Here is a 12524-nt window from a genome sequence, read left to right as displayed (position 1 = left end):
TGCATCATGAAATGCTTATCACAGTGAGTTTAGGGAACATCCATCCTCCTGCACAGACACAAAGTAAAAGAAAAAAAACACTTTTTCCTTGTAACGAGAACGCTTAGGATTTACTCTCTTAACAACGTTCTGTAACACAGTGTTAATTGGATTAATCACTTTGTATATTATATCCCTAGTACGTAGTTATCTTAGAACTGGAAGTTTGTACCTTTGGTCACCTTCATCCGATTTCCCCCACCCCCACCCCTGCCTCAAACCATTTGGGCTCAAGTCTGTAACTCCTACCCATCAGCAGTGACTTTTGCCCTTCAGAGCCGCACAAAATTACTCCAACCTCTCTTGCAGCAGCTCTTTAAATATTGAAGAGAGCCATCCTGTCCTGTCCTCCCCTGCTTTCTCTCATCATATTAAACCTTTGTACCCCTTTCAGCCCTGTCACAGCAGTGTTTCAGGTTTCTTCACTGGCACTGCTCTGAAGAGAAGCTTCTGTGGGTCAGTGTTCAGTCTGGAGCTGATCCCAAATGAGCAAGAACTCCGAGTGTGGTGCAGTGGGAGCAGGGAAAATCAGGCTCCATCTCCTCCATCAGATTATAAGTCAACACAGGTTCTGGAGTTCCCATTGTGGCTCGGTGGTAATGAACCCAACTAGTATCCTTGAGGATGCAGGTTTGCTCCCTGGCCTTGCTTCATGGGTAAAGGATCCTGTGTTGCCATGAGCTGTGGTATAGGTCGCAGATGCAGCTCAGATCCTGTGTTGCTATGGCTGTGGTGTAGGCCAGCAGCCACAGCTCCAATTGGACCCCTAGCCTGGGAGCTTCCATATGCTGTGGGTGCTTCCCTAAAAAGACAAAAAACAAACAAACAAACAAACAAAAAACACAGGTTCAACAAATCTCTCTACTGGAGGCAACAAATCCTCAGCCTGCTTTCTGAAATTCAGAAACACCCAGAACACAAATGAACAACTTCAGTGTGATTTGGGATAAAAATCCATCTTTTAAACTGTTGAAGGGAATCTAAGTAAATCCTGAGCAGTGTCCTCTACAGGAGGCTCCAGAACAAGGCAGAGAGAAGCTCTTAACCCTTAGTCAGACACTCAGACCAGGAGCAGAGGAGCTATGGCTTTACTTTCTGTCCAGACCTGTTAATTGGCATTGCTGTCTTCAAAGATCTGGTAACTTGTCGTTGTGAAAATAGCAGCAGAAACTCTCCTTTCTCTTGCCATTATCAAAGATGTTGTTCTTGTCCATTCCCTCTTGGCAGCATGCAGGGCAGATGCTAAAGGAAACTCATAGATTGGTTAAGTATTTGCAAAAGGATCAAATGTCTGAATATGGAGAGAGACCTGAATTCTGCGGAAGACTAGGATCAGGAAGGAGAGAGCCTGGTTGTATCCCATGGAGACAGGAAGGATATGGGCAGATTGGAGAAGCAATTTCAGATCCTCTGCCCCCCAAATCCCATCTTAACATGGCTTGAGAGGTACAGAGAGATTATGTACCTGGGGGCATTTAATAAGATATCTTGGAGTTCCTATTGTGCTCAGAGGGTTAAGAACCCAATTAGTATCCATGATGATATGGGTTCAATCCCTGGCCTCACTCAGTGTGTTAAGGATCTAGTGTTACTGTGAGCTGTGGTGTAGGCCAGGAGCTGCAGCTGTGATTCGACCCCTGGTCCAGGAACTTCCATATGCCACAGGTGCAGCCCTAAAAAGAAGAAAATAAACAAGATAGTCTTCATCTGCACCCACCCTTCTGAATCCAAAGAAAGAACCTCACTAAAGGCAAAGAGTGGAGTTCCCACTGTTGCTCAGTGGTTAATGAACCTGACTAGTATCCATGAGGACATGGGTTCGATCCCTGGCCTTGCTCAGTGGGTTAAGGATCTGGGGTTGCCATGAGCTGTGGTGTAGGTTGCAGATGCAGCTTGGGTGCCACATTGCTGTGTCCATGGCATAGGCTGGCAGCTGTAGCTCCAATTCAACCTCTAGCCTGGGAACCTCCAAATGCCATGAGTGAGGCCCTAAAAAGACAAAAAAAAAAAAAAAAAAAAAAGAGTAAAGACCTGCCTGTTGGAAGAAGGGTGTTGAAACAATTCATTCCACTGAAACTGCATTCCTTTATGAAGGCAAAATATCCAAAGCCTCTTCTTTGTCCTATGAGCAAATGTTTACCTAAGATTTTTGTTTTTAGTGTTCCTGCTGCTGATTCTCCCTGCGGTTATACTTTTCCTTGGCAGGATATGATGTGACCCCTCACCTCTTCCCACTCAAGGCCTAGTACCAAGCTATAAAGCTCATTTATACCAAAACACTAAGGCATGAGCAGCTGGCAGTTCTGATAAAACATGACACTTGACCCTGAAAAAAGTACTCCCGAAAAATCAATATGAAAGAAATCAAAAAGCATTACCAAGCTCAAGCCTCAAGTGTGGATTGCATTTGGCTGCTTGTAATGGACACGTTCTAGCACAGCTTAAATTAGAAGTTAAATCTCACACGTACAGAGAGCCACTCTGTGGCCAGGATGGTTGCTCCCCATTGGAAACCCTCGTTTCTTTGTCCTTCTGTCCTTAACATTGATTTCCAGCTTCAAAGTTACTTTATGGTGCAATATGCCAATTAGAGTTCAAGCTATCATATTTTTATTCCAGGGGGGAAAATAGGAAAGCAACAGGAGAAAAGAAAAAGGGCACCTTCAGCTGTCTGATCCTTTGTAGAGAGCTTTTCCAGAAAGCTCATGCAACAACTTCTGCTTTCATCCATTGAGTAGAATTTAGTTCCTTGGCTGTCCCTCAGGGGAGGCTGGGCAGCGTGATCTTCACCTTGGGACCCAGTGCCACTTGGACTAAAATGGAGGTTTGTTTTTGAGGAAAAAGAGGAGAGTAGTGTCTACCTGTGAAGGAGAGGCTAGTGAGGTAGAAAACAAGAAAGATTAGGAGTTCCCATGTAGCTAGCTTAGCAGGTTAAGAACCCAACATAGTCTCCATGAGGATGCAGGTTCGATCCCTGGCCTCACTCAGTGGGTTAAGTTTCCAGCATTGCCATGAGCTGTGGTGTAGGTCACAGATGTGTCTCTGATCCCACGATGCTGTGGCTGTGGAGTAGGTCTGCAGCTGCAGCTCTGATTGGACCCCTAGCCTGGGAACTTCCATATGTCACAGGTGTAGCCCTAAAAAAGACAAAAAAGAAAGAAAACAAAAAAGATTAGACAAGAACATCTGTGAGGCTAGAACCCTGGCAGTAAGTCACTGAGGAGATGAGAAATCCAGAAGTGGTCTTGGCCTCACGGGCCCTCACTTTCTTCCTGAGGTGCTCTCTCTGATGGTCAGAAGGCACAGGCTGCTCAGGGCAATTCAGTCTGACGTCCCAGGGCTTAGAGAACTGATTTTCGATAGCTATGACCCTGCACGCACCAAGGGACACTGGGTTTTTCAGACTATTCATGAGCGCCAAAGTTTTTTTATAACCCAAGAAGGGTGATAGTTTAACTTCTAATGTGTTACTTTATGCAAATATTTGAAAATGGCACCTCATTCACCCCTTTCAAAATATAATTGAATTCAAATGTGTAAGATGCTTAGGGGCAAGACAGCTTTTAGGAAATGACTGAATTTTACTGCAATTTAGCCTTCTTGCTGCCACTGTGCAATTTCTGAACCTAGCTTAGTTTTTTAGGGTTTTTTTTTTATTTGTTTTTTTTTTTTTTTTTTTTTTTTTTTTAGATGAGCAATGCCTATTTAGGAGTTCCCTTGTGTCACAGTGGGTTAAGGACCCAGCGTTGTCACTGCAACAGCTTGGGTCACTGCTGTGACTCGGGTTTGATCCCTGGCCAGGAACTTCCACATGCCATAGGCATGGCCAAAAAAAAAAAAAAAGAAGAAGAAGAAGAAAAGAATGACACCTATTTATAAGGAATTTCCAAACTATTTCAGAGGGCACAGGAGATGTTTGGTCTCTATCTGTACACGTCAAGTAACGTAAAAAAACCATATCATCCTATAGATTTCATTCATAAAAGTAGCTTTGAAAGAAAAAGGGGTGAGGCCTGAACTATTTGTAGAATGCTTAGAATTTCAGAGGCTTGACAATAACAAGCATCAGTAACAAGATTAGACAGCATCATAGGAATTCCCACTGTGGCTCAGTGGGTTGAGAACCCAACATAGTGTCCACAAGGATGCAGGTTCAATCCATGGCCTCACTCAGTGGGTTAAGGATCCAGTGTTGCTGAAAGCTGCAGCATAGGTTGCAGATGCAGCACAGATCCTGTGTTGCTGTGGCTACGGCATAGGCCCCAGCTACAGTTTTGATTTGACCCCTAACCCAGGAACTTCCACATGTCATAGGTGTGGCCGTAAAAAGAAAAAAGATTAGATGGCATCATGACTAAGACTTTCCTAGTCTTACTAGCCTTCTGGAATAAAGGAGGCCTGTCCCAAAACTTAGAGTGTAGCCTTAATCACCTCTTCTTTAGTTTAAAAGACCAAAAAAAAAAAACCAGGCATTCCCTGGTGGCCTACTAGGTTAAGGATTCAGCATTATCACTGCTGTAGCATGGGTTTGATCCCAGGCCTGGGAACTTCTATATGCCATGGGTGCAGCCAAAAACAAAAACAAAAACCTAACTTTGACTATTTCAAAATGTTGATTTCTGACATCTGTTTGCTCAGGTAATCCTAGACTCCTTTGCTAAAATGGAAATGATTCTTGTAGGTCCTTCACAAATATTTACAATTACATGCCTATATCTAAGCATGCGAAGAGTGTATTGATATTTAGTCTCTCTAAAGATAGCCTTCTGTGGAATGCAGTTTTATCGGGGTACATGTGTACATCTGATGTCGGTATAATTTTGAGGTTGTGACTGCTTTTTGGTTTTTTTTATGATTTTATTTTTTATTTTACTTTTTTTTTTTTTTTTGTCTTTTTGTTATTTCTTGGCCCTTCCCACAGCACATGGAGGTTCCCAGGCCAGGGGTCCAATTGGAGCCGTAGCCAACAGCCTACGCCAGAGCCACAGCAACGTGGGATCCGAGCTGCATCTGCAACCTACACCACAGTCCACGGCAACGCCGGATCGTTAACCCACTGAGCAAGGGCAGGGACCGAACCCGCAACCTCATGGTTCCTAGTCGGATCCGATAACCACTGTGCCACGACGGGAACTCCAGTGACTGTTTTAATCATTACTCAGCTCTACATGCATATTCATTTATCTTTCTCCTCAGATCTAACTGGCTCAAAAGCCCAGATGCTGACTCTGACCAGCTCTTCCGCATGGTGGCAGAGGTCTTCATCCTGTGGTGCAAATCTCACGTAAGTGGTGCGGGGGCTCTGGATTTAGGGTCAGCTGTGAAAGGTTCAGGCCTTGGAAAACTTTCTTGTAATGTTTGCTCTTTTATTTCCCCCACACTTAGAACTTCAAGCGGGAAGAACAAAATTTTGTGATTCAGAATGAAATTAATAATTTGGCGTTCTTAACTGGAGACAGCAAAAGCAAGATGTCAAAAGTAAGTCCATAGAAAGCAATTCCAAAGACTCTCTGACCTTGACCTAAGCTACGTATCTTGGATGTAGGAAGGGATGAGCTCTGTACTGCCTTTAGGTTAAACCACTAAAACCAACAGTCTACCGTTGTTTGAGAACGAACCAACGAGCTGGAAGAAACCACTCTCAAATAAGCATGGTCATTACATTTTATGAATAAGTAGCTGCTTGTGAGTCAAAAAGTTTTAGGTTTCAAGACATGCTGAAGGCATTCAAGAAGTCTCCCAAACAAAAGCTGCTGTTGCTTGTGTTAGAGTGGACTTCCTGTGTGAGAGAAGCTACAAAAATATACCTGCCTAGAGCCGTCTTTTAATTAGCTGTGAGGAAATCACCTTGCTTTGAAGATTTCCTTGGCACATATTCTTAGAGTACACTGATTTTTCCTCCTATTTGGATCATGCAATAGCTGCTTTATTTCAGCTGTGCTGACATCTTAATACCTTCTGTTTAATTTCCATGTGAGTTGCATTCAGAAGCCCAAGCCTTTGTCCAGCCCCTGCAGGAAATGTCTGAAAGAAGGCATTGCAAACATATGTCTAAAAACAGAGTCACCTACAGGGAGGGGGTGCTGCAGGAATACAGGACGGGGAGCTGGCCTCCCAGATGCTCCTGAGTCAGCTCAGCAGTGAAGCTTCGCTGTTTTTATTCGAGAGAATTCTCAGACATGCTCCTTCAGGTGGACACACAAAAGCAAGGCTTCCTTACATGTGCTGTTTTGTTACTGGCTGTTGTGGCTTATCTGAACTCTCTTCCTTGGAGAAGCATGCCTCAGTGGGGCTTGACGGCATTGTCACTTGTAAGTGACCTGTGACTCCTGAGATGTGCATCTTTCTCATGGCCAGTACAGTGCTGCCTTCAAGGACCATGAAGGTGGAGTGTTCATGGGGACCCCTCAGGAGTGAGAACTAGTTCTGGAAAAATGACAGTCACGGGTTTGTAGCGAAGCCTTTGGGGCATCTTTTCAAGTAACCATTTGGGAAGAAAGACCTTTGTATGCTATGCCAAGCTGTAGACAAGGGACCAGAACTCCAGCACCCAAAGCCTTACCAAGCATGCTAGTTCTAATCAGCAGCAATCACCCTGAACTTCCCATCTCTTCCACCTTTTAGTTACATTGACCATAACATTTCTTCTAGCATCCAGAAATTGATTCTCAGGGTTTAGAATCTGGTGAATGCTGTTTAGTAAGGCTTAATAAAGCTGTGCACATGCAATGTAGAGAGATTAGGTGTACATATAGATAGATAGATATAGAGGTGTACATATAGATATACTCAAGAGAAATCTTTGCTTCAAGGGAACCTTACTTATGGTGGATCCTTTTGTGCTTTAGATAATTTTTATTTGATTTTCCAAAGTTTACTTTGCATTCGACTTTTGGAAAACACAGCTGCTCATGTGAGGTACAGAGAGAGAGATTTTTCAGACTCATGATTCCCAGATATCTATCCCTGAGTTCCCTTTGAAGGGTCTTCTTATAGCCGTCACAGGCTCCTCTTTGATCCTGTCCACCTAGAGAAAGTCAGTGAATTGCAAACAGACCCCTTTGGATTGGGGCAGGTCCTTTGGCTCCTGATGCAGCCATTATTATTGTCAGTGGATGGCCACAAAGCAATGGAAATAACTTTGATACAAGGATTTGGATCCCAGATGAGCAGAAATGGCAAAGATACCCTGACCCTCTATTGATGAGTGGATACTCAGGGTCCTTGAATTTATACTGGAAAGAGAGGAAGTGACAAAAAATGATGTTTCAAAACTAACCTACTAACAAACTAACCTGGAACTGTGTTCCTTGACATAACTGAATGAGGAAAAGCTATGTTTGACTTGTCAGAGTTTGGTCATATTCAGAATCTGTGCATCTTCCATGCTGGTAAGGTTAGTCCACAGGAACAAGTGCTTTCATTTCACTTCCACTGACATTGTATGCCAGTTTTTTTCTGAGCCATGTGGGAAAGGGTTAGACTTACATCAGACCATCAGAATAATGGATGTAAGGACACTCCCATGTTAAATAATATTTGCTGTGCTTCTCAGGGTGACAAATATTTGTATTGTTCTTGTGTCCGGTTGCCTCAGTCGAGACACAAAGTATAGTAGTAAATAGGACCAGAGACGGAAAGGAAGCCAAGTCCTGCTCCTGGCCCAGCTGTCGAGTATAGGTATGGCCTTGCTTCATTCACTTAACTTCTCTGAGCCACAATTTACCAATCTGTAGAATGGGCTTGAGCTTGCTGTCTGACTTAGCTCTACTTGTGGGCCCTGTTGAAAAGTCAGTTTTAAATGCATCACTAGAATAATATTACATAAATGCAGCGCATTAGTTCGGACAGAGAAATACCTGCCTCCAGCAAACAGCAACTCAGCCATTTCTGGTAATTTTTTTTAGATGTAGAACTACATATTGAGAGGATGGAGAGGGAAGATTCGCCTTATCAGCTGAATCCCCAATCTCCTGATTTTAGATGTTTTCTTTACTACCTGATCTGAATGATCACCTGTGCTTGCTTTTATCTCCACTCTTAATTGAATCCTGGTGTTGTACAAATGGAATTGGCTGCAGTGCACGTGGCAGCCTCTGCAGAGATAAGTGTACTGGAATGCTGCATTCCACACTGCACACACCCTGCACATGCCATTGTGATTGGAAAGGAAGGGGGGGAAATATACGTGGACCACATTGTTCATATTGGATTAATTGAAGGTCTGTTCAAAGAAGTGTTCTTTTTCCAGCAGCTAAAGCACATTTTGGGGAGAGCTCATTGATATTTTGTTTATATAACACAGGTTTGCAAATACTATGTTAAGCTATACATAACAAAGCTGAGCAAGTGTTTTTTTGTATTGTTTTTAAACTTGTTTTGTTTTCTGGAAAAATGGCAGCAGCTTCCTTGGAGGGGAATGGTAAGTTAGAATGTGTTTAGCCCAAGAAATGCCAGTTCCTTGACCCAGATTGTAAACACTAAAAGAGTTGAGATGCAGGAAATATTGGGGTGCCTCATTGCTTAAAGCCCCTCCACCCCATGAGTGTGATTTCAGTATATTGAAAAAGGACAAGGTAGACTTGGGAAGATATCTTTGTGCTTGTCAAGGGTATTCAGAGTGACAAGTGTGAATTGTCTTCTTCATCTGTCTCGCTAGTTGCTCACCCCCTCTCTCATGCCCTGTACCCACTACTTTTTTCACTTTGATTTGTATTCCCTTTGATCTTGCACTTGGGCAGTTCAAGTGCATTCTCTCCCTTTGCCCATCCCCCCACCCCCCTCTTCTCTTTCCCCTTCCTTTTCCCCCTACCTCTTCCCCTCCTCCCCCCTCATCATCTCCCCTCCCCCTCTTCTTCCCACCCTTCCCTCCTTTCTTACTGCCTTCGCTCTACTGCCTTCGCTCCTTGTTTTGTGCTCTCTCTTGCTTTCTCATTTCCAGACCAGCTTTTGAAAATTCCCCTTTCCCTCTCTTTACTTGGCTTACCCTCTCAGTGGGGATGACCACCCCGGATGGCACAGCCCTGTCCTTGTCCCCAGTGCCTCCCCCTTTGCTGGCTCAGTGCAGCACACCACCCTCAAAGTGCTGTGTCCTCCAGCTCCCTTGCCCTTAAGAGTCTCTGTTTTTTCCTTAAGTTGCCACATAAATTGCTATTCAATCATCAACTATTGGTGATAAAGTGTGGGGAAATTAAATGATTTTAAACGTATAGAAATGTATAGATTTCTGTTTGGAAAATTAAAAAAAAATTTTTTTAAACTAGATAAATAAATGTATTTCCAGCATTAGGGAAATGCAGTGAGTTAACCAATGTTAGCAATTTGTGAAGAAAAGAATAAAATTTGACATGTAGAAGCCTTTGACCTAAGGTATAGTTCAAGGTCACAGCCCAAGACTGAAGATGCCCCATCCTTTGGGTTGTGGGGTGATCCTGAATCACCTTGGATATTCCTAGAGCACATTTTTTGAGCAAAAAAAAAATTTTTGGAAGCACATATATGCACATATATGACCCTTTAGCTTAGTTCTCTTTACTCTTTTTGTAACCACAGATCTTCTGGAGGTGATAATGTGGTGGGTGGAAAGAAGAAAGAAAATTAGGGTTTTTGGTTACATGGCAGATTGTCTACAGCCCACCCAGGTGACAGATGGGAGGAGGGAGGGGGGAGGCATTAGATCTAAAGAGTTAGCATGGGTGGTCAAATCTAAAGACTACTGGGTCTGAGTGTCACACATTCTAGAAGGCTGGTCTCAGATGACCTTGCAGCAAGGGTGTCCTCCTTGGTCTGGGTGTAAGTCCTTTTGATCCAATTAACCTCCATCCTAACCTCCTACTCCTACATCATGGCATGTTCAATCAGCTTCCAGAGCAGTTGGGTTTCTGTCGTGTTGACTGAGGAATGGGGGCAAAGGAACTCTGACTAACATGTGGTACCTTATGCTTCAGACCCCTGCTTTTACTGACCAACTTTTGTTTCTTTTCTCTTGTCTTTCCACACAGGCCATGCAAGTAAAGGTACAGGTCAAATGCATGACGTGTCTTTTCTGTCCTAGTATTAGAGGTGCCAGGCTCTGGCCACCCTCTGCACTGTGATCACCTTGGGGGTGGTACAGAATGGATTTTCCCACCTGGAGTTCCCCAGGCCTGCTCCAGGGAAGACAACTGCCTGTCAAAGAGTGAATGTAGGCCTACCCACCCTTGGAATGGGGAAGCCGGGGAAGCCAGCCAAGCCTCGCCCTATCCGAGGTCTCCTTGCCATCTCTGCTCCCTTCCCCAGCTGCTCACTCTGCAGCCAGCACACTAACAGAGATAGGGAGGCTGACGGGCCTGAGAGCCTGGGGGACTCACTCCTCTTCTTGGCTGTTAGTCATCCCAACCCCTGCTCACTATACTTATCTGCCTCTTATGCGAGATATGATATGACTCCCAAGAGTCAAAGAGAATTTTCCAAGGACTAAAGTCAAGGATTTGAAATCAGCACATAGCCATGAGTTTTTGCATAAAATGTACATGTGGTAGAATAAACCCTAGTTTAGAATAATTTCCTAGTGACCCAAACAGGTTATTGCTTGAGAATATTTTTCTATCTCTCCATTAAAGTGTGTCTGTGCCATTGGCCCAAGCCCTCTGCACTCAGGTATGGAGCAGAGAAAGGGAAATGTGCAGAGAACAGGTCACTTGCAGCTCTGAGGCAGAAAAGGGAAATAGAGCCATAACCAGGTAGACATGGGTCTGGATGTTGGCCCAGACTCTTAACTGCTGAGTGACCTTGGAAAAATCACTGAACTTCCCCGAGCATCATGTTCTCCACTGTAAAACTGACGTGTTGGTATCTCAGAGTTGTTGGGAGGATTAGAAATGCTTTATTGGAGTAGCAGGCACATTAGAGTCACATCCTCTATGCAGCATTTGTAGTCAGAACAACATGAGATGGGCTGAATAAAGTGAGCAAGAAGTTATTTAAATTGTGTATCAAATCCACATGGCTACATTTTGCATTTTTACTTGATTGTATACTTCAAGTTACTTCATGTATATGTCATGTTACTGTTGACCTTTTACTGTTTGTATGTTCCGGATACCTCACAGTTTATATACACAGAACTGAGTTCTATCCTTGATGGATGGTTTGAAGTATTTTCAAGGGTAATTTAGACTTCAAATGAGTTTTGCCTTTAGATTCTATACCTGGTGATAGGATGTGTAAGGAATCCAGAAAGCCACTCAGTAAAAGGCAAAGCTTTCCAAGTCTTTGTGTGAATCAGCTGAGTATATCTAGAACACAAAAAGCCTCTTCCCCTTCGCCTCATTCCCCCTGCCCCCATGTTTCTCACTGCCCCCTCCCACTGCTGTCCTGGGTCAGACCTGTTGTTTTGGAGCACCGGGCACAAAATAGAATTATCTGGCAGTATTCGGTCAGACTGGGTTTTGCTAGCCAGTGGCTTCTATGATGTAACGACCTGAAAGTGCAGCATCCACAAGCTGGATAAAAGAAGACATCTCCACTTTAAGAGCGTCCATTAATAATTATCAACTTCCTTCACACTTTGGAAAGTAGTTTAAAGAGATCAGCCCCCAAAGCGATCTTAATTCTGACCCTGTTCTTCTCACAGAAAGCCAGTCCTTCAAAAAATGAATTCTGCTGCTGCCCAGGGCCCTAGGTCTTATATTGCCAGCTCCAGAGGAGGCATCTGGCCTCCCCACCAGTTCCCACTGACCCGTGTCTGTGTCATTGCAAACTACAGCGCTGCAGACTCTAGAGGGCACCTCAGCAAAGCTTTAAAAAGCCCCGAGTCTCCTGTCTCGCAGTCCCTGCATGCTCTACTTCCCACCATCCAGCCCTCCTGCACTTCCAGGACATGCCCCCTCAGCTGAGCCAGAGTCAGTGCAAGGAGGTACCACGTGGGCAACCTGACTCTTTCAGAGCCTGACTCATTAAAATCAAGTTACTGCAAAGCGTCATCTTCTTGAACCTACCCTTACCCACCACGTGTTGTATGGGAATGGGTTCTCAATTGGCTTTCTGGAGCTGTCACAGATGCCGTGCCTCCTCCCTTTCTCTGAAACCTCCCACTTCAGTGGACTAAGGCTCCCAGAAAAGGATGAAAAAGTGTAACCCCAAGAGGGTGGACTCCCCCCAGATTAAACCGCTGCCTCTCACTTATCTGTACTGCTTCTCCTAAGTTCCCCCCAGCCAGACTCCAAAACAGCCCTACTTACTTGGTGGTTCCTCTCTGCACTGCCTCCAGGCAGAGGCCAAGTGGGGTGCCGGTGTTCCGAAACACTAGTCCAGCCCTGACCACGAACAGTTATTCCAGGGTAGATGCTCATTCACTTGTTTACTGCTGCCCAGCATCAGGATTCTCAGTTCTTTTCTGAAGTTTCTTTGTCAGTTCCTAAATCCTCTTTTTCGAAAACAACAGTTTGTTCATTCTGACCAATGAATGAGTGAGCAGAGACTGTGGGTATTCGGCGTGGGGGGGG

At 44.3% G+C, this 12524-nt stretch overlaps 1 protein-coding gene across 8 annotated transcripts in view; it reads left to right on the top strand.

Moving 5' to 3' along the window:
* Nucleotides 1-12524, top strand: part of RYR3 (ryanodine receptor 3) — a 568796-nt gene that overhangs the window by 499030 nt on the left and 57242 nt on the right. For all 8 annotated transcript variants that reach the window (XR_014810912.1, XR_014810914.1, XR_014810913.1 and 5 more), the window contains exons 68-69: nucleotides 5236-5323; nucleotides 5425-5517. Coding sequence is in view for 5 of the 8 variants with exons in the window: in XM_084969350.1 (XP_084825476.1) it covers nucleotides 5236-5323; nucleotides 5425-5517 (181 nt within the window). In the remaining 3 variants the exon portion in view is untranslated. The remainder of the gene's footprint in view (nucleotides 1-5235; nucleotides 5324-5424; nucleotides 5518-12524) is intronic.

This window comes from Sus scrofa, chromosome 7, assembly GCF_054392235.1.
Source record: "Sus scrofa isolate SSC_HxYL_T2T_F1_AM1 chromosome 7, Sscrofa_HxYL_maternal_Yorkshire_Landrace_v2.0, whole genome shotgun sequence".
In the NCBI taxonomy this organism is placed as follows: Eukaryota; Metazoa; Chordata; class Mammalia; order Artiodactyla; family Suidae; genus Sus; species Sus scrofa.
Note: the sequence above shows the minus strand (reverse complement) of the source record. Positions and strands in the feature narration are given on the sequence as shown.